We start from the raw sequence: 25,089 nt of genomic DNA, 5'->3' as shown, positions 1-25,089 counted from the left end.
GATAACTTGAACATTCAGTCTAATATTCAGCACTTTTCTTTCAAGCTCATATTGTGACTGGGTAGATCTCATGTAGAAAAGATTTGTGCTAACACAATATGACTTACTGCTCCCTAGATCTGCTCTGGAGGGTTCAGGGAACCCTCAGAACAGATTTAGGGATGCATGAGGGGAGGGGAGGGAATTCTTACTGCTTGCAGAATGTCCTCCTTAGTCCTATGTTGAATGCAAACCAGAGATTTGCAAACTGCATTGCAAAACAAATAAATCCACAAACATATCAGAAAGCTTCACTTACTAACATTCAACTGAAGTTAGTTAAGCAGCACCCCATTCTCTGTTAGCATGTACCTTGCCGACTTTTAGTTGAAGCACCAGAGCTCAGCTATGGCTAATATACTAGGCAGATTCCTGTACAGCCCCCCCCCCTCCATAATCTGTAGGCCACTTCACACAAGGCTTTCTCTAAAGAGGTGTGTGCCAACATTTCCAAACCTGGTCCCCTCCAGGTGTCTTGGGATTTTCTCTTCATCATCCCTGAGAATTGGCCTTACTGCCTGGGGCTGATGGGGACTGTAGTCTAAAACATGCACAGGAGACACAAGTTTGGTGAAGGCTGGTGTACCTCATGTGAATGGAGATCATGTGAACATGTATTGTGTCCTCTTGGGAACTTGTAGTGACTGCTGTAACACAGCTTTGGAGCAAAGCAGAAAATTCTGGGGTGGTGGATAATATTTGAGTCCTGTTCATTATTACATTTCTCTTTTCAGCCTGTGTAGAAAAAGCATCCCTTATTCATTTTCACCCATGAGAGTTGAATAACATTCCATTTTCCCCTTGAGCCATAAGCAGAAGTTCAACATAAAAAGGAATCACAATCTTCTTTGGTATCTGAAGAAGTGTGCATGCACATGAAAGCTCATACCAAGAACAAACTTAGTTGGTCTCTAAGGTGCTACTGGAAGGAATTTTTTATTTTATTTTGTTTTGACTATGGCAGACCAACACGGCTACCCACCTGTAACTGGTTCTTTGGTATAGGAATAGGAAGAAATAGCCAGGTTCCCAGCGCCAGCTCATATTGTTACATGTCTGAAAGCTTGACAGCTCAGTCCTGCCAGGGTGGCAAATATTTCCTGTGTCACAGAAACGCCTAGACGGGCATAATCTTTGGTCCAAATGATGGTGACAGACCCACTGTTTTCAGACATGGGTACCCCAATCACACACTTTATAGAAACTGACAGGAGCGGGCCAGTTATTCAAGACTTGTGCCATTTCAGCCACATTCCTGAAGAGGCAGCAGCAAGTCCAGAAGGGATCTGATCAGTACCTTCAAGCAGTAAGGAAACAAGCACTTGAGGGGATCTTATTTTACTGCATGGCAGGAAAAGAAGACTTGTACCGAGAACAGATCTCCCATAGATCAAGGCACAGAGGAGAGTGACCCCATAAGCAGCACCCTCCCTCCATAGATGTGCTTTACAATCTTTAGTGAGCATTGCACAGCAGTGAAAATCAAACATTTGTCCTTCTGGCAACCAGCAGTGATACTCAAAATGGCTGCCATGGGAGGTGTGGCGGTTTGTCCCATTACCATGGAGACACAGAGGAATGGTCTGAAGTTAACAGGCAAGGCCCTACTGCTTGAGGGGCAGAAAGGAAGAACAGGAAAGACTGGGTTTGGGGAATGATGAGGCACCCTCTGCCATTAAGTCACGTAGGAAACAATCTCCTCACCTCTTATTTTGCCTGCCCAAGGGCATGTATAGCTGCATTTTCCAGCACATCAACCTTCTGGCCCTCCTTTCCTGGCATCACCACATGATTCAGCATTGCCTGTGCCACAGTCACTGTTGGGACAGAAAGGACTGTGGGGAAGGCAAGGGCTACCACTCCTAGGCATTTCTGGGCCATCCACTCTGCTGGCCGAGACTCCTGGCGATCACACAGCAGCACTCTGTAGGAGACAGAAGGAGAAAATCACTTCCTTTCAGTTGTCTGATGTCACCAGGTATCACAGCTGCTCAGAATGGTGACTTCTGGAAGGCAACAGATAACACATTGGAGACCTTTTAGAGTATGAGCAAGCAGGGAGGGTGAGGCTGCATCCATCACGGGCATTTCTGGAGCAGCAAGACCAGTGAATCATATAAAAGACCAAGTGTCTTGGATTCATGACAGTGAATACAGTAATTTTTTCAGACAGGGCCTCAACATGGAAGCTACACAGTGGTTCCAGCGTAGGGGCCCGTGCACTTCTGCTGAAACAGCAACCCAGTTTATACAGAGATGGGGGCTACTGGTTTGGGGGTTATTATTTACTTATATTTATCTGTCACTTACTACAAAGAAATTGTCTCCAAGTGACTTGCTTTTATTTAAAAAAGCATCTAAGATTAAATTTCAAATACTTCAGAAGATAAAACATTATCAACTAAAAGTGCTCATTCTGCACTTATCACATGAAAAGGCACATCCCACCTAACTGAAATAATAATAACTCCAATTAAGAGAGAAATGCCTGAGTGAATAGGAATGTCTTCACCTGGTGCCTAAAGTAAAGGTGTTGCATTGGGCGAAAGGCCCTTCTTCTGAGTTACGCCAATAAAACTCAGAAACAAAGGAGCTAGGAGTCCATTTTGTTTTCTTTATTGCAAAGCAATAATGGTTACAGTGGAAATCGTTTCGCAAAGACTTCAACCCCGTCCGAAGGTCTGGGCAGGGGTATTTATAACATTTCAGACAAAGGATTTCAATTTAACCAATCATATTTAATTACCTCATTTCAGTTTAGTATGCATGTACATTACCTAATCTAATACGCATGCGCAATAAGCATTGCTAACTAAACCTTGATTCTCAGAGATTGTTACATTCTGTTAGTGTGCAATGCATAGGAACCAGTGTTAAAGGTAAAGGTAAAGGGACCCCTGACCATTACGTCCAGTCGTGTCCAACTCTGGGGTTGCGGCGCTCATCTCGCGTTACTGGCCAAGGGAGCCGGCGTACAGTGAACCAGAGCAGCGCACGGAAATGCCATTTACCTTCCCGCTGCAGTGGTACCTATTTATCTACTTGCACTTTTGACATGCTTTCAAACTGCTAGATGGGCAGGAGCTGGGACCGAGCAACGGGAGCTCACCCCATCACAGGAATTCAAACCGCCGACCTTCTGATCAACAAGCCCTAGGCTCTGTGGTTGATTCTCAGAGATTGTTACATTCTGTTAGCATGCAATGCATGGGAACCAGTGTTTTGTTGTTCTTCAGTCGTTCAGTCATGTCCGACTCTTCATGACTCCATGGACCAGAGCACGCCAGGCACCCCTATCCTCCACTGCCTCCCGCAGTTTGGCCAAACTCATGTTAGTAGCTTCGAGAACACTGCCCAACCATCTCATCCTCTGTCGTCCCCTTCTCCTTGTGCCCTCCATATTTCCCAACATCAGGGTCTTTTCTAGGGAGTCTTCTCTTCTTATGAGGTGGCCAAAATACTGGAGCCTCAACTTCAGGATCTGTCCTTCCAGGGAACCAGTGTTACATGTAGCCATTTCCATGTATCCACTTATGTTCTAGCTCATGAACTCATTTAGACCCTCCTGAGGCAGTTGGTGGTAGCTGCTTTTGGGCCATGTTTTTGGGCTATGTTGGGAAGTATTGATATACTGATTGTCACCTTAATTTGGTACAGGGTTGGCACCATTCCGTTTAGCCAATAAGACCAGTGCCAGTCCCCCTACTAACATCCAAAAATATATATATCATTGCCATATTTGGGTGAGGGCGCTAATAATAGGGGAATCTTTATGGATGTGGAGGTGTATGTCGAAGAATCTTCAAGCTTCCTCTTCTGCGTAAGCAAACCAGCTTCCAGGGTGTTCTCTCGTTGCCCGTGGCCAGGCTCTGTTCCGGGTAGAGCCTGACGCAGGGGTCCTGTCGGTACAAAGTCAATTCTAAGTTAGAGTCTTGGGCCTAAGCACACATCCTGGTGCCTACAAATCAAAGGTGAATCCAAGGAGCAACCCCCCAGCAATCGCAGTCTGTGGTCAGCGAAAACGGCAAACAGTCCTCGCCAGCGCAGTGTCAATGGATCATCCATTCACTGTTTCAGCCAAATGTGTACTGGTGCACTGGTGCATTGGCCATCAAAGGGGTATGCCCAAGGACCCAACTGTGGAGAAAAAGAAACAAAACACGGGAGAGAGACTGCACTTGTTGACATAATGCATGTCCCCCGACAACCACCAGCCCATTGTTGACCCTCAGGAGAAATTGGGGTGGGGTCTGCAAACAGGGCAATAGGGAGCAGCTCTGACAGAGTTGGGTTGCCAGACAGAGCTTGGCCTTTGAGTTTGGTTCAGAGCCATCGGTAGGTAACTCTCATCGTCTCACACTCCCATGGCGGCCAGCTTGGCAGGGCTGCCAACTCTGCACTACGGTGTTTCGTTTGGACAATGGAGTTAATCCCTCTATGTGCTCATTCAAAGGGTGTCAATTTCAGGGTTCTTTTTGGGTAACGAATTCTGGACAGGGCAATAGGAAAGGGCCTCTGTCTATTTTAACACAGTCTCTGAAGTGTTTGCTCTGTCAATTCCCCCCAATACCCCTGAAATCAGAGCCATCTTCAGGCTCCTCTCATCGACCCATGCTCCCGCGGCAGCCAGCTTGGTGGGCCGCCAACTCTGTTTTACGGTGCTCTGTTTCGACGATGGAGTCACCCCTCAATGTGCTCTGCAACATGGGCATGGAGGATGGTGAAAGCACACCTCAAATCTGGGTAGAAGATATAAATTGCCTTCAACCTGTACACATTCTCTTTACCATCATTTTTTTCCCTCCAATCATTCCAAATTTCTGCCCCTGGCTTGCACACCAGTTGCATCCCACTCCCCCCTTTTCTCCTGAGGTTCAAAGTTCCCCTATGTCCTCACAGTGTTGGGGCTCCTACTGCAATTGCTGCTGCCAAGAGCCCCGCCTTCTCCTTTTTCCAACATCCCATTCTGTACTTGCCACCCTCCTTCCACATCACCTTCACCTTCATCTACATTCCCACACCCAGCAACTGTACTAAGTTCACATGTTCACTGATCATTGGAGGGGTTGTGAGGCCCCCCTTCGTCCCTCTTGCTTGCACAACAGTGTAAGAGGGGCTACGTTACAATATAGAAAGTAGAAATGAATACCGGTAATAAAAAAACACTACAGGTGGACAAGCAGGTGCAACTTGCTTCAAAAGTCAAAGCTGCAAGCTGCACCACCTCCCCCCCTTTTCCTTCTAAAACCATAAACTGCGGGAAACCTAAAAAAAAAATAAAAATGATAAAAAGTGTACAGATCAGGCCTGCTACTTAAAGCCGAGACCATAAACTGCAGAAAACCTACAAACCAGTACAGACCAGTGGGCACCAGCAAGGAAAGCAAACCAGTATAAACCAGTAAGCACCAGTGAAACCAGTTAGGTAAAACAGTGGAACCAGTAAGGTAAAGCAAGAAACCGGGTAAACCAGTAAACTGGCAGTAGGAAGCAAGTATCCTGTAGTAAGAATCAAGAACCAATATAAACAAAAACTGAAGAAAACAGAAGAAAACAGAAAAAAATGTGTGAACCAGGTGTGCAGTTAGGCCACAGGTGATGTCTGCCATTGAAAGGCCAGGCCAAAGGTATAAGCAATGTAAGGTAAAGCTAGAAACCAGAAGCACCAGCACAGGCCAGCAAGCAAGGCATGCATGGCCTGTAATAGCAGAAGGCCCAAACCAGAAACAGCAGCACGTGGTTGAAAGCTGCAGAAAACAAAAGAAAAATGAAAGAATGCAATGTATCAGGTGTACATGTAAAGCAACAGTGCAGGTCTGCTAATGAAAGCCAAGAAGGCCTGAGCCTGTATTATAAAAGGAAGGCCTAACCAGTAAGACCAGGTAGTAAGCCGCACATGGCCCACACACCAGTAAGGTAGACCAGGAAGACCAGTTAAGGGAAAGCAGTGAAAGCTGTAAGAAGGCCTAAGCTTGTAATGAAAAAGTAAGTATTCTGTAAGGTAAAGATTTTTGAAAACACACACACACACTAAGGGGGGGGGGGCTGGCCAACAAAGCCCGGGAATGCAGCAAGAAGTATGCGAGGAGCAAAATATGAAACAATTCAGGAACACAGAGTTCCTTTCTCACACATTAATACGAGCAGGTTGGGCTGCCCGCTGCTCCCCCCTTTTCTCGATTGGAATGCAAGCCCCAAACAGAAAAGAAAACTCCTTAATACTTTTAGGGGTGCAGAATCAATCTGAAATGGGTACAAGGCAAGAAAGGGCAAAGGTGCAACCAGCAGGGGTAAAGGAAAAAGAAGGAGGAGGAGGAGGAGGGAGGGCCAATGCCATTCTGCACCCCCTATACACTCACAGAGAGAGCTGGAAAAAGTAAAAGGAAAGACCTGCACCCCCACCTGCACCCCCACCTTCACACACACACACACACACACACAGAGAGAGAGAGAGAGAGAGAGAGAAGAAGAAGAAGAAGAAGAAGAAGAAGAAGAAGAAGAAGAAGGGGGTGCCTGTGGACAGAGTGCTTTGGTGACAAACCCCTATTGTGCTAAAATTCAGAAGAAGGCAGCAGAAAGAAATACACTGTCTACTATCAGTGGGAGAGCTGGAAGAAGGAGGAGGAGGAGGAGGAGGAGGAGGAGGAGGAGGAGGAGGGTGAGAGGACAAGCAGCCCCTGCCCGCTAGACAACTGGAGTAAAAATTTCCCTTCTCTTCAAGGATAACACTTGGAAAGAAAGCAGGGAAATAATCTCTCCCATCCCAGTTTTTCACTGGAACCCGGACCCAACACACACAGGCCACAGAAATTCACCCAGATAAGATGATCTCCTGGAAACCCGCACAGGCCCACACATACAAAAATTTCACTTCACAAGGCCTACTGGGTTAGCAGCCAAAAAACAGCCTCCCTTGGCTGATCGCTGCAGACACACGCACACAAAACACAGAGAGAGACACGGAGTACTGCAATATTTTTTACAAATCACAAGTTATTTCACAGCAACAAAGATTCCAATTTTCCCGCCTCAGCTAGCACAGGTTAGCTGCTTTTCTTCCCACAATCCCCCACTTGGTTTTTCCCAATTTGGCCCACTCGAGTACCCCACTGGCACAGTGACCTTTTGCCCAGCATTGATCAGATCCTGCTTCCCCTTTTTAAAAAGGAGGTTTCCCAAAACACCAAAGATTTCATACCTTTCTCATCCAGGCTTGTTTGTTGCTGGGGCTCCGGCTCCTCCTCAGAGTTGAAACGCAGGTTGGGCCTTCTTTGTTCTCCACTTCTCCCTTGGCCGACTGAAGTAGTAGATGACAAAAAAACGTCCCAAATCGTCCTGCTTCAACCTTGGTTTATCCGAGAAATCATGGCACCAAATGTTGCATTGGGCGAAAGGCCCTTCTTCTGAGCTACGCCAATAAAACTCAGAGACAAAGGAGCTAGGAGTCCATTTTGTTTTCTTTATTGCAAAGCAATAATAATAATAATAATAATAATATTTATTATTTATACCCCGCCCATCTGGCTGGATTTCCCCAGCCACTCTGGGCGGCTTCCAACAGAAATCAAATACAAAAATATCAAACATTAAAAACTTCCCTAAAAAGGGCTGCCTTCAGGTTTTTTCTGAATGTCAGGTAGTTGTTTATTTCCCTGACCTGTGATGGGAGGGCGTTCCACAGGGCGGGCGCCACTACCGAGAAGGCCCTCTGCCTGGTTCCCTGTAGTTTTGCTTCTCGCAGTGAGGGAACCGACAGAAGGCCCTCGGCGCTGGATCTCAGTGTCCGGGCTGAATGATGGGGGTGGAGACGCTCCTTCAGGTATACAGGACCGAGGCCGTTTAGGGCTTTAAAGGTCAGCACCAACACTTTGAATTGTGCTCGGAAACGTACTGGGAGCCAATGCAGATCTCTCAGGACCGGTGTTATGTGGTCCCGGCGGCCACTCCCAGTCACCAGTCTAGCTGCCGCATTTTGGATTAATTGCAGTTTCCGGGTCACCTTCAAAGGTAGCCCCACATAGAGCGCATTGCAGTAGTCCAAGCGGGAGATAACCAGAGCATGCACCACCTTGGTGAGACAGTCCGCGGGCAGGTAGGGTCTCAGCCTGCGTACCAGGTGGAGCTGGTAGACAGCTGCCCTGGATACAGAATTAACCTGCGCTTCCATGGACAGCTGTGAGTCCAAAATGACTCCCAGGCTGCGCACCTGGTCCTTCAGGGGCACAGTTACCCCATTCAGGACCAGGGAATCCTCCACACCTGCCCTCCTCCTGTCCCCCAAAACAGTACTTCTGTCTTGTCAGGATTCAACCTCAATCTGTTAGCCGCCATCCATCCTCCAACCGCCTCCAGGCACTCACACAGGACCTTCACGGCCTTCACTGGTTCTGATTTGAAAGAGAGGTAGAGCTGGGTATCATCTGCATACTGATGAACACCCAGCCCAAACCCCCTGATGATCTCTCCCAGCGGCTTCATATAGATATTAAAAAGCATGGGGGAGAGGACAGAACCCTGAGGCACCCCACAAGTGAGAGCCCAGGGGTCTGAACACTCATCCCCCACCACCACTTTCTGAACACGGCCCAGGAGGAAGGAGCGGAACCACTGTATAACAGTGCCTCCAGCTCCCAACCCCTCTAGCCGGTCTAGAAGGATGTTATGGTCGATGGTGTCAAAGGCCGCTGAGAGATCCAGCAGAACTAGGAAACAGCTCTCACCTTTGTCCCTAGCCCGCCGGAGATCATCGACCAGCGCGACCAAGGCGGTTTCAGTCCCATGGTGAGGCCTGAATCCCGATTGGAAGGGATCCAAATGGTCCGCTTCTTCCAGGCGTGCCTGGAGTTGTTCAGCAACCACTCGCTCAATCACCTTGCCCAAGAATGGTAGATTTGAGACTGGGCGATAGTTGGCCATATTGGCCGGGTCTAAAGATGTTTTTTAAGAAGCGGTTTAATGACCGCCTCTTTCAGCGGGGCTGGGAAGGCTCCCTCACAGAGGGAAGCATTCACCACCCCGCGCAGCCCATCGCCCAGCCCCTCCCGGCTAGCTTTTATAAGCCAGGATGGGCAGGGATCAAGGAGACAGGTGGTTGGTTTCACTCGTCCAAGCAGCCTGTCCACATCCTCGGAGGTAACAGACTGAAATTGATCCCACGCAACTGGACTAGACAGGACTCTGGCACTCTCCCGCCCTGGCCCTGCTCCCACGGTGGAGTCTATCTCTTTCCGAATCTGAGCGATTTTATCCGCAAAAAACTTTGCAAACGCATTGCAGGAGATCTTGGGGTCCCTACCAGGCCCCGATGACGAAGGTGGCTCCGATAGATTCCGAACCACCTGAAAGAGTCTCCTGCTGCTATTTTCCGCAGATGCAATAGAGGCGGTGAAGAAAGTCTTCTTTGCCGTCGCTATCGCCACTTGGTAGGCTCGACGTTGAGCTCTAACCTGTGTTCGGTCAGATTCAGAATGGGTTTTCTGCCACCGGCGCTCTAGCCGTCTCAACGATTGTTTCATCGCCCTCAGCTCCGGGGAAAACCACGGGGCTGTCCGGGCTCCATGCAACCGGAGAGGGCGCTTCGGAGCCAAACAGTCAATAGCCCTGGTTAGCTCCACATTCCAGCGGGCCACCAGGGAATCGGCTGAAAGGCCATCAACATGGGATAAAGTATCCCCTACCACTCTCTGGAAACCATTTGGATCCATTAAGTGGCGGGGGCGGACCATCCGAATTGGTCCCACCTCCCTGCAGAGGGGAAGGGTTGCGGAGAAGTCCAGTTGCACTAGGAAGTGATCTGACCATGGCACTTCTTTAGTTTCACTTTTTTTTAATGTCAGATCACCAACATCCATAGAGGTGAATACCAGGTCTAAGGCATGTCCTCGGCTATGAGTTGGACCAGACTTATTCAGGGTCAGCCCCATGGAGGCCATGCTTTCCACGAAGTCCCGAGCGGCCCCTTGTAAGGTCGTGTCGGCATGGATGTTAAAATCCCCTAGGACGACCAAACTAGGTGACTCCAGGAGAACATCCGCCACGACCTGAAGCAGCTCGGGCAGGGAATCCTTGGTGCAGCGGGGAGGTCGGTACACCAAAAGGAATCCTGTACTGCCCCTATTGCCCAACTTCCAGAACATGCACTCAGAGAACTGGGTCTTCCCAATAGGACGCCTGGTGCAAACTAATGACTTCCTAAAATCACTGCAACCCCCCCTCCCCGCCCACAAGGCCTGGGTTGCTGTGCGTAAGAGAAACCTGGTGGACAAGCAGCGGCAAGGACAGGCCCATCTGCCTCGTCCAACCAAGTCTCTGTTACACATGCCAGGTCAAGTCCACCATCCACAATCAAGTCATGGATGGCCGTGGTTTTATTTAACATTGACCTCGCATTGCACAGCAGCAATAAGGGTTACAGTGGAAATCGTTACGCAAAGACTGCAACCCCGCCCAAAGGTCTGGGCAGGCGTATTTATAACATTTCAGACAAAGGATTTCAATTTAACCAATCATATTTAATTACCTCATTTCAGTTTAGTATGCATGTACATTACCTAATCTAATACGCATGCGCAATAAGCATTGCTAACTAAACCTTGATTCTCAGAGATTGTTACATTCTGTTAGTGTGCAATGCATGGGAACCAGTGTTACGTGTAACCATTTTCATGTATCCACTTATGTTCTAGCTTATGAATGCGTCTTTATGATTGAATATTTGCTTGTTCTTCTATCTCGGTATGAAACGGCATCTTGCCAAAATCATCTGTTTCTTAAAGCAGCAGGTTACCATAATTCTCTATTAGAAGCATATTCAATGATTTATAGGGGTTCACATTATCACATTTTATGGCCCTTTGGGCCACTGCCACAAGGGCACTAGGTGCATCTCTCTGGGGAGAGAATTGCAGAGTTAGGGAGCCATCACTGAGAAGGCCTGATCTTGTGTTGCCACCCTCCACACACCAGATAATGGATTCAGGATCTAGGCAGATTAATGAAGGGAAAGGGGCAGCCCCAGAGGTAAGTCAATGCACTGGCATAATCTAACCAGGAGGTAGACAACGGAAGCTAGGCTCTCTTTCTCCAGATAAAGTCACAGCTGGGCTACCAGCTGGAACTAATGGAAGGCACTCCATGCCACCAAGGCCACTTTGCCTCCAGTGATAGGAGTGGATCCAGAAGTAACTCCACATTGTACATCTGCTTCTATAGGGGGAGTGCAACCCCATCCGTAACAGGTTGAACCCCACCTATTCAGTCCAAGGAACCTCCATTAACAGTGACTCCATCTTATCTGAATTAAGCTTCAGTTCACTAGGTCTCATCCAGTCCATCCCTGAGGCTAGACCCTGGTCTAGCACATCCACTTCAACACCTGCAGAAATAGAGTTGCAAATCACCTGCAAATTAATGGCAACATACTCTACATTCCCTTCCAGTGGTTTCATGCAGATTTTAAACAGCATGGAAGATAAATCAGGCCCCTGTGTCACCTCACATCTCCTGAGCACAGTCCTCTGGAGACAGCCATACAAACAGGACCAGAACCACTGTCAACTGCCACCACCTACTGCCAATTCAGCTGCTCCAGAAGACTGAGAGATGAAAGAGAACCAACAGAGTCACATTCTCCTGCCTCTGTCCTGACAAAGATAATCCAACAGGATGGCCAAGGCAGTTTCTGTCTAAACCAGGCCTAAATAGGTGGAAATTGGTCTCACCCAAGAGAGCCTGGATCTGGTTAGTGACGACTCCCTCAAGAAGAGCTGGAACGCCCAACAGGATAAGAATGGCCACATCTATGTCATAATGCGCACTTAGCCACTGTTGGGAGTAAAATCATGCCAGGCGACCTGGTGCAACAAGAGCCAGTGTTATGGGGGAACTGGGGCGATCAAGATTCAAATATCTGTTCAGTCATAAAACTCACTGGGGAGGCCTCTGCTAAGTCAGTATCTTGGATTCCAACAGGCCTCACAGGTTGAACGGATTATGTCATAACCTCATACCTGTGACCCTGGGCTTCCTTTGAGATGGAAAGATAAATAGGAAGGATTACATCAAGCCAAACTGCCCTTGGAAGGGTGGAGCAATACCCACTATTTTACCAACTTCTTTAATAATACCTATACCAAAGGGTGGTTAAAGGGTAACCAATCCAGGGCAACTGAACTGGCATTATATACCCCCCCCCCCGAGACCAAACTGGAACAGTCCTCTTTTACTACAGACTTCGGAAAGTTATTTCATTTGTTATGCATTTGGACACCTCTGAAGATACTGGAACCAATTTTTTCAAAATGGTTCCTGGGAACAAGGAACATCTTTTTAACTATGTGTGGATATAATGGGGCACCATTTTGAATCAAGATGGCAGGCTGGATGTCAGGGAACAGTCCCCTATGCAGCGCATGGTGGTGGAAGGGCTCTCCAGATGCTACAGAGAGCCCCAGTCCCACCTTGCCAGCAGCTCCTCCTCTGGTAGTGAAAGGAGTGGCGAGACGTTCAGTGAGGAGGGGCAGAGTAGAGCCTCTGAGAATGCAAGAGAGACCCAGCACTCCCCTAGTCCTGAGGGCGATACAGGGGGAACGCAATTTCCTTCGCCCCAAAGACAGCGTGGGGTGAAAAGAAAGGATGGAAGGCGGGGTTTTCGGATACCGAAACTTTTTTGTTGGGGTCAGAACCGGAAGGGGCCATTCCCAGATTCTGACACCGCTTGATACAGACACAAACTTTTTAGCTCTGCACTGTACACAATAAAATCTTTAAAGTTTGCACAATAAAATCTTTAAAGGAAACAGCGGAGTTCTGGCTGCTTACTCATGAGCAACTAACTGAGAACCTTACACCGAACTTTTCAAAACTCAGCTGCTTTTGACCACTGATTTTTGTTTTGCTTCACTGGGTGCAGGGCTGTTTGTGTCTTATCCACAGGTTACATTGGCCTGAAGCCTCTTGACATCCATACACTGTGGTTTGGAACCTGCTCCCAAGTAGACAACAAGACGGGAGTTGACTAGTTCGTGCCTGTTGGGAAGAGGAGGTTCAAATACGTGGATCTGCAGGGGGCGGGGTCAATGCACAGAAGTGTAACCCGCCCCCAAGCACTGCAGGCTCCTCTGTGATGTGCCCAGCAACCACTCATCATCTCCACAACGGCCGGCAATAGTTGAGTGCTTTTCCTTCTATCCCACCCACCCACACCCCATCTACACACAGACACACAAACACACACTTTGCATTACTTACGCTGGTCTAAAAATGGAGCAACGGTCAAAGCCAACTGCTTGGACCCTGTCCTCTGCTTCACCCTGTAGGGGAAGAGGAAATGAAATATGAGATCTCTCACCTCAACACACATTCATTTATTTACATACAAAAGTTTTATCTTGCACTTTTAACATAGATTCATTTTTCTAGGATGGTTAACACAGTAGTAGGAAACAAGAGGTACGATTTAAAATATTACTCTTATTATTGATAATACAATGAAACTAAGTCAGCAAATTAAAAACAATCTGAAACATTAACAGCCAATTTAAAGCGTGTAAAATCAAGTTGCTCCAAGTTTTAAAATATTTCACTTTTTAAGAGATTGGGAAAACAACTTGTTTGGATTTTTATCTGGGACCTAAAATGTATTAGAATTTAGGGATTAAAACCAGTATTTTGAATTGAACCTGAAAACTCACTGGGAGCCAGTAGAGTTGTTTCTATGCAGGGAAGATATGAACTTTTTTCCTGATACCTGTTCGCAACCTAGCTGCAGTATTCAGGACTGTCTTCCATACTGTCTTCAAAGGCAGTCCCATGAAAAGTGCACTGCAGTAATCCAGTTTCAAAAATCAGGGGCAGCTGATGAAGCAATCCTATACACAAGAAGCAAACCACCGTAAAGTACACCAGATCCAAACTCTGTTCTGCAGTGCAGCTGCTCCTGGTGGAGCCAGCCTAAGCCTGGGAGAGGAAAACGAGCCTTTAAAATTGGGTTTGAGTAATGCTCCCCTTTTCATCAGTGTAACTTACACTGAGCTGCATGGGCTGAGGATCCAATCCAATCCCCCCCCCCCACTCTTGCCCCACCACATCCCTTTATTAGGGCTTACGTAGGCTTTGGATCTAGAGCACACCATATTATGGCAGGGATACTGTCCTTGCCCTCTTCATATTGAACCACAAACACTGTGTTGCTTCTGGGTTGTGTGTGTGTGTGTGTGTGTGCTCGTGCGTGTAGTGCTGAGAGTGTCAGGCCAACCCAGGTTCAAATTCTCCCTCAGCCATGAATGCTACATGATGATCATGGACCAGTTACAAATCTCTCTCAGCTAACACACCCCAGAGGGCTTTTGTGAAAGTTTAATGGTCTCGGGGAGGGACAGAAAACCCTGTAAACCACCATGACCAGCTTGGATGAAAGGTAATAATAATAATAATCATCATCATCATCATCATAATAGCTTCTGCTAATATCCAGAATAGCAGTAGAATGAAGAGTAGAGCCTAGAGCCACAGCCATCTGTACATAAAATTAAAACCTAGAACTTGGCATTTAAGGACAGAATTCAGAACAACTCAGAAAACTGGTGTCTCCTCCCATACATTGATTACTTCATTCTGAAAGACAAGTCAAGAGCTGGGGAACCTGTGGCTCACCCAATGTTGCTGGACTGCAACTCGGGGCTGATGAGTGCTGGAGTCTGGCAACATCTGCAGGGCCAGAGGGTTTGCACCCCAGGACTAGGCTCTCTCCAACAAGACACACCTTAATCCGGAGCTGGAAGAGGCAGCTCGAGCTATTGGCCCCCATGCTCGACTGCAGGACAAAGTGGTGACAGCCGCCAGCTTTGGCGAGTCTCGCAGAGTGCTCAACGTAGTCACGGTCGACCCGCACAAATCCATCCTGCAGGCCAGAGAAAGTAACTTTTATTTATTTGGAAATCCTCACTATTCCAAAGGGTAAGGGTGACTTAAGCCATATTTAAATACCAATAATTTTCATTCAGTCGGTTGAACTAGCAGGCGACAGCTAGCGCAGGGCAAAACTTGGACTGGAAAGACCTGTGTTCAAGTTGGGCAAGCTAGTCTTTCTCTCAGTCCAGTGTACCTCACAGGGTTGTTGTCAACAAAGAATTAGATAACCTCATGCAACTTGGAAGAAATGTTGTACACATATGTATTAAATGAAGAACTCCTATTGCATCCTCAACAAGGTTACCCTATTCTGCCAAGGTCCCAAAGGCTCACATTTCACCCTCACAACTCTCAGACACAAAGGAAAAGAAAACAAACATTAGGCCACATCAAAGTGCTTGGGTGGCTGCTTCATGCAGCTCCCATTTCCCTTTACTCCGGAGACAGGGAACCACTCTTCCTTTTGAGAAACTTTTGCCAGTGGCAAAAATGTGCGGAATAAGAGATGTGAATTTTACGTTTGCATACTAGGCTAGTTTCTTTGCAGGCCACTCTCCATCCTCCATGCAGGCAAGCAAGAAGCATCACCAGGAGATGGGGCTGAGGGAAGGGGCGGCGGCTGTGGAGGGTGTGTGGCCTGGGGAGATGATCACGGGACCAATACAGGTGCTTGAATGGCTCAACTGGGCTCCTGACCTGAGGCTCCCCATGGTTGTGTGGGCCTTGCCACCTTCCTCAGTTCCTCCCACCCACAAAATTTTGCCCCGCCCTCCTGCTGGCTTTGGTTGCTCACCACTCCGGCTTTGGCCTTTGTTGTCCCCAGGCAGCAAAACCCAACATCATGGCCTTGGAAGGCAGCCACCGATTCATCCAGTTTCTCAAAGTCAACAACTTCTTGTGACTGGGATGCAGAGCACGAGAGGAGCCAAAAGAAGAGGAACACAATATGCAAATCTTTAAATTAAAAAAAAAATGACCCAGGTGAAGGAATGGAGTTTCAAACAAATAAGTAAACTCACTTCTATCTCCTGGTGTAGCTGTCATCACACTCCCTAGAAGCCTTCACACCTCCGCACATGTAGAAGCCAAGCACAGACTATTTATGTGTATATGGGGGGGGGTACATATATTAAGTGGTGTTGTAACCCCATCTCTCGTCTGCTGGCTCTGCCATTCTTTCCTGGAGAGCAGAAACCTACAATTTCTCCAAGGACTGATTGGCCAACCCACACCTCTCTGCTCCAGACCGGCTGTCAGCCAGTGTTGTGTATTAAATAAGATATTCTGTCAGCCGGGTAAAGTAATGTTATTGGTCAATTTGAAGAGTACAATCACAATCCACAGCCTGATTGGGTCCCGCCGGAAAGTTTGAATATTATTGGTTCCCGCTAAAATGTATCTTTTCCCTCTGTCCCAATGTGTCTATAAATAGAGCTTTCCCTACCCCCTATTCCCCAGTCTTGTCTTATCCCTTATAATAAAGAGCTGTTCACTAAGAAGTGTTGCTGGACTTATTGCTACCAGAACCCACTACACAACAGCCAGTGTGGGGGATTCTTGCAGGACAGAGCTGGGCAGCTTGCCTGCGGCCCCAGACTACGTTCTGTGCTGCCCCCAATGCTTCCTGAAGCATCCCTTAAGTTTCTTTGTTGTTCTTTTGGTTATAAGTTTTACCTATAATATTAATTGATTGATTCCATCAGTGCATTTTGTGTAACATTCTGAATACCATTGGCTCTATTCGGAGAGCAACTTTTATCAGCCAAGCCCACCACCTTAAGAGATGTCTCTGTGGTTTCTGACAGAGAAATCCAGCAGCAACATCTTGGCATGACAGCCAAGTTATTAAGGAAACACAAAGAAGCAGTTTGTTGTATGCAACAGTGTTAATTGGCCGGCACTGCTAAGAAACAGGAAAAATGGACTCAGTGCACCCTCAGGTTGTGTTTCCAGATGGGGAGAGAAGCCAGGCATGTTGCAGGCAGTGGGCTGCCCACCACAAGGGGGATCCAACAGGTAACCATCCTTTTGGGGTCTTCCCTTCTGGGGGTGAAGGACTGCACCCAAATGGAAGTAGAAGACCCTAGGCGCAGGGGTGTAGCAAGGGAATTTGGTACCCAGGTGCAAAAAATTTTTTGTCAGCCCCCCCACCATTGAAATTATTAAAAGAAGGAAAAATAATATACAGTTAAAAATGTTATTTTCTGGTTTATTTACCTACATTGGTTTATTTACATTGTGAGCAGGGGGAATGAAGGCAGGCAAGGGAGATTCCTTAAACCCTGCCTCGCTTCTCGGGCAGGGGAAGGCACCTGAAGGTGGTAGAGGAAGAGGGCTATTTGGTGACCGCTGCAATGAATTACCCTAGAGGGATATGGGTGTTTTCCCCAAATGTTGGCACTGGACTCCTGCACTGCAGAGGGTTGGGCTGGATGACCCTTGGGGGTCCCACACAACACTACAATTCTGTGGCTCAAAGTCATTCTCTGGTTCCCAGGGCCTGCCCCATTGGGGAGCCCCACTTTTGGCCCTAGGTGGAAACCTGCAGCACCCCTGTGGAGTTTTATTTATTGCACACACACACACACAAAACCAAACAAACCTGAGAGCAATTGGTGAAGAGAGTCAGTCAATAAATCTATTGTTAAATGCAACTCTTCAGAACAATCAAAGAATAAAGCCAGCAATCAACTAAAAACAGATTAAGACATCGGCTTTCTAAGCATCTGGCCAGGCCTTAGAATCACAGAGTTTGAAGGGACCCCGAGGATCATCTAGTCCAGCCCCCTGCAATGCAGGAATAGGCAGCTATGCCATATAGGGTTCGAATCTGCAACCTTGGCGTATCAGCACCATGATCCAAGTATCTGAGCTTTCCTGAAGGTTTGTCAAAGCAGAAATGTTCTCGGCAGAAAGAGTCCTGCAAAGGCACCTGACTGATGTCAATATAGTCCGGTCAATATACAAAATGACCTGGGCAAAATTGCAACATAAACGCTATTAATGGCATTTTTATGAGAATTGGGTGTAGAATAACATATTAAAAATTAGACAAAATTAAATGACAGGAACACTGTGAAATCGTGATTTCAAAATGGCCGACCTGCTATATCAATTGTATTGTATTTCGATTAGTTTTCTAAACTTGATTGTGTATATCCTATGTTTTTTAACTGTTGTTACCAAACGTCAGGGAAAATAATACAAAGTTGTCATTGATCTAGTTATTAGGCTACATAATTTCTGTATTTAAATGTTTGCTAAAAACAACAAAGTGAAAGCAATGGTACATTGAAACAAGGTCACAATAAGGCGCTTGAACCAGAACTTTTATTATGTATTACAAATAACGAAAGCAGACATCAGTCATCCATATCATCTTCTATATCAGAACAATGTTCAATCAACAACACATTTTCACAACCAATGGTCTGGCACTGACCACAAGCTGTTGAACATGGAAAACTATTTTTTTTTGCACGTGCAACAGAATGTACAACAACCAGTGGTGCAGTTACAGTGGATAACTTTCAAAAGACTTTCAGGTGCAGGGGCCATGTCTGACACCACAGGGTGAAGCTGGTTGTCCTCCTTTATCATCCAACCCCAGTCATTAGGTCGTAAACCCTCTTTGTGGCATGACCATTCCATTATCTGGTAATATGATCGAAAACTATGGAATTTTGTTGCAGATTTAGTTGGTGGTAGACGTTCTGGTGCAACGAAAGAGTTTGCTGATGTTACTTTGTCCACTAGTATGCGATGTCATAATGTTCCACTGGAAGGACAGATCCTGAAGCTGAGGCTCCAGTACTTTGGCCACCTCATGAGAAGAGAAGACTCCCTGGAAAAGACCCTGATGTTGGAAAAGATGGAGGGCACAAGGAGAAGGGGACGACAGAGGATGAGATGGTTGGACAGTGTTCTCGAAGCTACCAACATGAGTCTGACCAAACTGCGGGAGGCAGTGGAGGATAGGGGTGCCTGGCGTGCTCTGGTCCATGGGGTCACGAAGAGTCGGACATGACTGAACGACTGGTCTCTTATAGGCCTTAGCCTCCACTGGTGACAGCCATCTAGGGGTCTTTCTCTCCAATAAATCTTTGTTCCGAGTCCAAACCTGATACAAGGCATTCCTAATAATATGGTTTTTAAAAGCTTTGTGGGCTTTAACTTTGTCATACCAAAGATAGGCATGCCAGCCAAACACATTATCATGTCCTTCCAAGTCCAGCACATCCGTATTTTCTAACTTGAAGCATTCTTTTAACCAGCAAAAGGCTGCAGCCTCAAAATAAATTCTTAAGTCTGGCAGTGAGAATCCACCTCTTTCTTTAGAATCTGTCAAAATCTTGTATTTTATTCTGGGTTTCTTCCCCTGCCAGATAAATTTAGATAAGTCCTTTTGCCATCTTCTGAAACAATCCAACTTGTCTATAATCGGAAGTACTTGGAATAGAAACAACATCTTTGGCAATACGTTCATTTTTATTGCTGCTATTCTGCCCATCAAAGACAGCTTTAGTCTAGTCCATATCTCCAGGTCTCTTTTATTTCATTCCATAGTTTTTCATAATTAACCTTGAACAGGTTTAGATTCTTCAGTGTCAAATTCACCCCTAGATATTTTACCTTATTAACAAAACTTAGTCCTGTTTGGTCTTGTAATTTCTGTACCTGCATAGGTACCATATTTTTTGTCAGCACTTTAGTTATTGCTTTGTTCAACTTAAATCCTGCTACTTGTCCAAATGAATCGATTATCTCTGATGTTTTAGGCACACTGGTTTCCGGATCTTGTAGGGATAAAACCAAATCATTGGCAAAGGCTCTCAATTTGTATTCTTTCTCTCCCACCCTTATTCCTTTTATCTGCTTGTCCATTCTAATCATGTTCAAAAGGACCTCCAGGACCGTTATAAAAAGTAGAGGGTAGATAGGGCACCCTTGTCTCGTTCCCTTTTCAATTCTAATTTCTTCTGCTATCACATTATTTATTATAATTTTTGCTTTTTGTTCTTTATAAATGGCATTTATGCCATTCATAAATCTTTGGCCGACCTCCATCTTTTCTAGATTTTTCTTCATAAAACTCCAAGAGATATTGTCAAAGGCCTTCTCTGCATCAATAAACATCAGTGCTGCTTCAGTGTTTATATTCTTTTTCCAACCTTTCCAATATATCCACAATATTCCTTGTGTTACTATTCATATGTCTTCCAGGTAAAAAACCTGCTTGGTCTTTGTGGATATATTCCTTCAACACTCTTTTTAGCCTTGTAGCCATGACATTTGCAAAAATTTTATAGTCCACATTCAATAGTGATATTGGTCGGTAATTCTTCATTAATGTTTTTTCTGAATCTAGTTTCAAAATTAAAGTGATATACGCTTCTTTCCATGAGTCTGGTGCCCTCCCTCCCTCCAACAGTCCATTACATACATCCTTCAACGGCTGGATTAACCAATCTTTCAGGGACTTATAATACTTTGCAGTCAGTCCATCTGGTCCTGGGGCCTTTCCTATCTGCATTTTATTAATTGCATCCTCCATCTCTTGGTTTGTAATCGGGTGGTTGAGTATTGATGCTTTCTCTTCTGGGACTTTATGCAATCCATTCTTTTCCAAGAATTGTTCAATAACTTTCTCCTCTACTTTCTCTTCCTTGTACAATTGTTTATAAAATTTCTGAAAACATTTTCTAATCTCCTCTGGATTCTCCACATTCTTGTCTTTAACCTTTAAATTGGTGATGGTATTCAGTTTCTGTCTCTTCTTTAACTGCCAAGCCAACATTTTCCTACATTTGTTAGCTGAATCAAAAGTTTTCTGTTTCATCAGCCTAATTTTCCATTCGATTTCTTGGTTTAATATTTTCGCATATTGGGACTGCAAGATCTTTATTTCTTTCTGAATTTGTTGATTTTTCGGGTAACCTCTTAATTTCTTCTCTTTCTCTTTTATTTGGTCCAACAATCTTTCTTTTTCCAGATTTTGTTCCTTCTTCTTTTTAGCTTTTTCCCTTATAAGGAACCCTCTCATCACCACCTTACTTGCGTCCCAAACAATTCTTTTCTCTACTTGTGTATTCAAATTTATCTGAAAATACTCTCTCATCTTTTTCGCGGCTTCTTCCGTTACCTTGGGATCTCTCAGCAACGCATCATCCATTCTCCATCTAAAAGAATCCTTGGAGAAAATTTTTAAATCCAATTGTACAGCATTATGATCGGAACAAGTCTTGGGGCAGATTTCTGCCTTCTGTAGTTTAGGTGCCAATGCTCTAGAAATCCAAATATAATCTAGCCTTGACCATGACTTCTGTGGTTCTGAAAATATGTTGCCTCAGTTTCTGTTGGATTCTTCAATCTCCATGCATCTATCAAGTCCAAATTATCCACCATATCGAAAAAGGTTTTGGGCAGTTTCCCTTCATTTGTAATTTTAGTCCTTTGTGACCTATCCATCAAAGTAGAAACTGCCCCATTGAAATCTCTGAGGCAAACAATATTATAATCTAAATAGTCCAAAAGAATGTCATGGATCTTTTCATAGAAAATTGACTTTCCATCATTTGGTGCATAAAGTCCCAGAATCAAATATTTGTCACCTTGTACCTTAATTTCAATTGCAATATATCTCCCTTCTTCATCCTTGAACAACTGTCTTGGATTATACTTCTCTTTTGCATAAATCACAACTCCTCTCTTCTTTTTTTTAACAAGAATTTATTGGTTTTCCACATCAAAACATACAAATACAATACACACAAAAAAAACAAATACAAAAAAGAACATAAATAAAAGAAAATACATACCTACACCGGAACACCAACACTCCATCAGTTTAGTTATAATCTTGTTTCCAATCTAATTAGGGGGACTTCCCCCGTTCTCTCCTCTGCTTTACATTCTAGTTTACTTTAGTAACTTTCTATCTATCTTAACAATTCATTCACCTAAATTCATAATCTTCATCTCTAAAATCTTATATCATTTAACATCCAAATATCAAAATATAACTTCTTAATACAAAACTTAACTTCTTATAATCTTATCTATCTCTTATTTCACTAAAACTGCTGCTGATATTTCTAATTCATACCTTATAAAGTATTAAACTATCCTTCATTAAAAACAATCCAAATATCTCTTCTCTATTCCAAAACAACTTTTAGCACTCTGACTTCGGGGTACCATGATTAGCCGTCCTGATTACACTTCTAAATTCTCCCACCCTACCCCTCTTCTTACCATTTTTTCTCCCCCTCTCGGAGTCACCCCCCAGACTTCCCCCCAACCCTTTCCATAACCAATGTCCAGAATGTCATCTTTTTCCTTGTATCCAAAAGCCAAAGCCTTGTCCCAAAACATTCTTGCAGAACTCTTCAAAAGATATGATACATCATCATCCAGCATCTCCATCTCAATCTTCAGATCAGCTTTTAATTGTAATTCCCAGAATTGTTGTTCCTGGATTTCTGGGCTCTCACCCCAGAAAACCGTTATAATATGTCTATGTCCAACCCTTGGCCTCTCACACCGACAGGGTTTTTCTTCTTCCTGGAGTTGCGTAGTTAATTCCTCAAGTTCCTTAGCAGAGTTCTCAGCAAAATTACCAGTCCCAAAAAATATTTCATCAACATTCTGATTCAACAGTTCTAATTTCTTGTTCAACAGTTCTAATTTCCAAAGAATTGTCCTTTGTCCTTGGGTCATACCCGGATCTACAGTCATTTTAAAAGCGAAACCAAAAAAGGCAGAAGTAGGCAGGAAATAACAAAGTTCAGTACTTTTCCATCTTCAAGTGTCAAATTACAGCCGCCATTTCCCCCCAATCAGGGTGCAAAAATTGTGTCTTTATAATCCACCGATTTTGAGAAGAAACACTTCAAAAGTCTCAATCCTCCCCTAACAGGGATTTTAACAGATCAAACTTCAATAAAAGCAACAATAAAAACATTGTATCAGCCAAGTGCAGCAACAGCTAGATACACTGTTACTTTTCTTCTGATAAACAGGGAGAGAAACGGGCTTCCTTTTTAACGTTTCTCCCCAAAAGCCAATTAAATCAGTTTTGTAGCCAATTAAACTCCGTACTTACAGTTTACGGGGTTCTTCTATTTTTTTCCTTCAGTTAGGTCAGAACGAGGCACTCATCCTCGGCGGCAGCCGCCACTTAGCTTCCCCGGCTGGGGCAAACCTCCACAGCCCCGCGCTGTTGCCCTTTCACTCCTTCGCCCCTTTTACAAGGGGAACCGGAGAAAGGGTCAGCACAATGGGGCCCGCACTGTGGGACGCTCGACCCGCGGCTTAACGGAGCCCGCTGCGCGGTAGCGAAGCTCCTAGCCCCTGGGGAAGCCAGGGTCATCTCGTAGCCGAGACAACCCTCGACCGCCGGTAATGGCGACCTCGCCGGAAGTGCAACTCCTCTCTTCTTAACTTTGTCCGATGATATAAATTCTTGGCCTAATTTTTTATTCTGTAAAATCCTTCTGTGGTGCCGAATTACATGGGTCTCCTGTAGACAAATTAAGTCCAGATTCTTCCTTTCTAGTGCGTGGTATACTCTGTATCACTTCGGCCTCTTGTTCAAACTGTGAACATTCCATGTCAACACTTTCAACGTCATCTTACTTCGCACTGCCTCCCATCGCTCCTTCTAATTCTTCTCCTGGGCCTGATCCCCCTGGTCCAGCTGGGTACAATCTTGCAGGGTCCAATGAAGATCCTTTGAAATCTGCTGCGTGTTTGTCCAATAATTTCTTCTTGTCTTCAAATGATCTAATTCTCACTCTCCTTTCTTTATACTTGAAAGTTAGGTATTCTGGAAATTCCCAGCTGAAGGGGATCCTTCTTGCACGCAGTTCGGTTGATAAATCGTTGTAATTAAATCTCAAATTCAGAAAGTAACGTGGGACGTCCTTATAAATGATGACCGATTTCTGTTGGACCACGAGGTTCTTCTTATAATGAAAATCAAGGATCTGGTCTCTCTGTTGTCTATTCTGGAACACAACCATACAATCATTCACTATCTTTGGGTTCTTCTTTCCTTTGGCTCCAAATCTATAGGCCTTCACTATGAATGCTGCCAAATCATTTTCTTCCAGCTCCCAGAATGCGGAAAATTCTTTGATTATGTAGTCCTTCAAACTATCTTGCTCCAACTCGGGAAGATGTCTCAATCTTAGGTTCGTCTCTCTCTCCTTCAGTTGCAGAAAAGCAAGAGATTCTTGCACGTCTCTTTGTTGAGATTCAAGCCTCTGAATTTTTTCTGGATCAACACTTTCAAGTTTATATTCCACAGTCTTAATTTTTTCTTTAAATTCCTCTGATTCTTTTTTAAGGACTTTGACCTCTTTCCCAATCCTATCAATCGCCGCAGTGTTCTCCTTCACCGTCTTATCAACAGCTCGAATCGAATTGTCCAATCTATCTGATGATTCTTTAATATCACTTTGTAATTTCTCTGCAACAGCCTGAAGATTGGCATTGACTTTTTCAATAGCAGCAAGCATTTGCTCTTCAATGCTTTTTGAAACAGAGGCTTTTCTCTTCAATTCTTCCTTTTGCTCCTCTTTTTTTACTCTTGCCTTTGTAGTCGGAGTTATCTCTTGCATTTCCAAAACACTCTGCTGCTGGGAACTCAAGGTCACCTCAGTCACAATGAGTCACAGTAAGCCAGACCCAAAACAATCCTAAAAGTAAACACCAGGTGGCCACAAGACAGAATCAGAGAACAAAGAGCAAAGCAGACCCAGCAGCTTCCTTTAAAACAAAAGTCCCCTTGCAATTCCAGCTCCACAGTCTTGCAACAGAGAGAGACGGACTTCTTCATTTTAAATCTCTCTCCGTAAGCCAAATTTCCACACTTTAGGTTCAGATTAAGCTCCGTACTTACAGAGTCCTTGTTTTAGATCCAGATTGAAGAAAAGCGGAGCGCTCAAAATCTGGCAGTACCTGCTGCTTCGTGTCTTCGGTTAGCGATGGCTGTTCAGCGCCGTACTGGAGACCCGCTCGCTCAAGCCTCCCTTTTACAAGGGTTGCTCGAGAGCAAGGTCGGCACGTCTGGCGCCTGCTAGAACCCAAGCCCTCGGGACACTCCTCCCGAGGTTTAACGGAGCCCGCAGCGCGGTT

At 45.2% G+C, this 25,089-nt stretch overlaps 1 protein-coding gene across 1 annotated transcript; it reads right to left on the bottom strand.

Moving 5' to 3' along the window:
• Positions 1–1,667: 1,667 nt before the first annotated feature.
• Positions 1,668–15,907, bottom strand: HTATIP2 (HIV-1 Tat interactive protein 2; the record flags this gene model as incomplete). Its single annotated transcript, XM_033136423.1, has 4 exons — positions 1,668–1,963; positions 13,288–13,349; positions 14,801–14,938; positions 15,743–15,907. Coding segments are annotated over 4 exons (582 nt in total), but the record flags the coding sequence as incomplete, so codon positions are not given.
• Between the last annotated feature and the right edge of the window lie 9,182 nt (positions 15,908–25,089).

The sequence above is a fragment of the Lacerta agilis genome, chromosome 2 (genome assembly GCF_009819535.1).
Source record: "Lacerta agilis isolate rLacAgi1 chromosome 2, rLacAgi1.pri, whole genome shotgun sequence".
NCBI classification, from domain to species: Eukaryota; Metazoa; Chordata; class Lepidosauria; order Squamata; family Lacertidae; genus Lacerta; species Lacerta agilis.
This window is presented reverse-complemented; position numbering and strand designations above follow the sequence as displayed.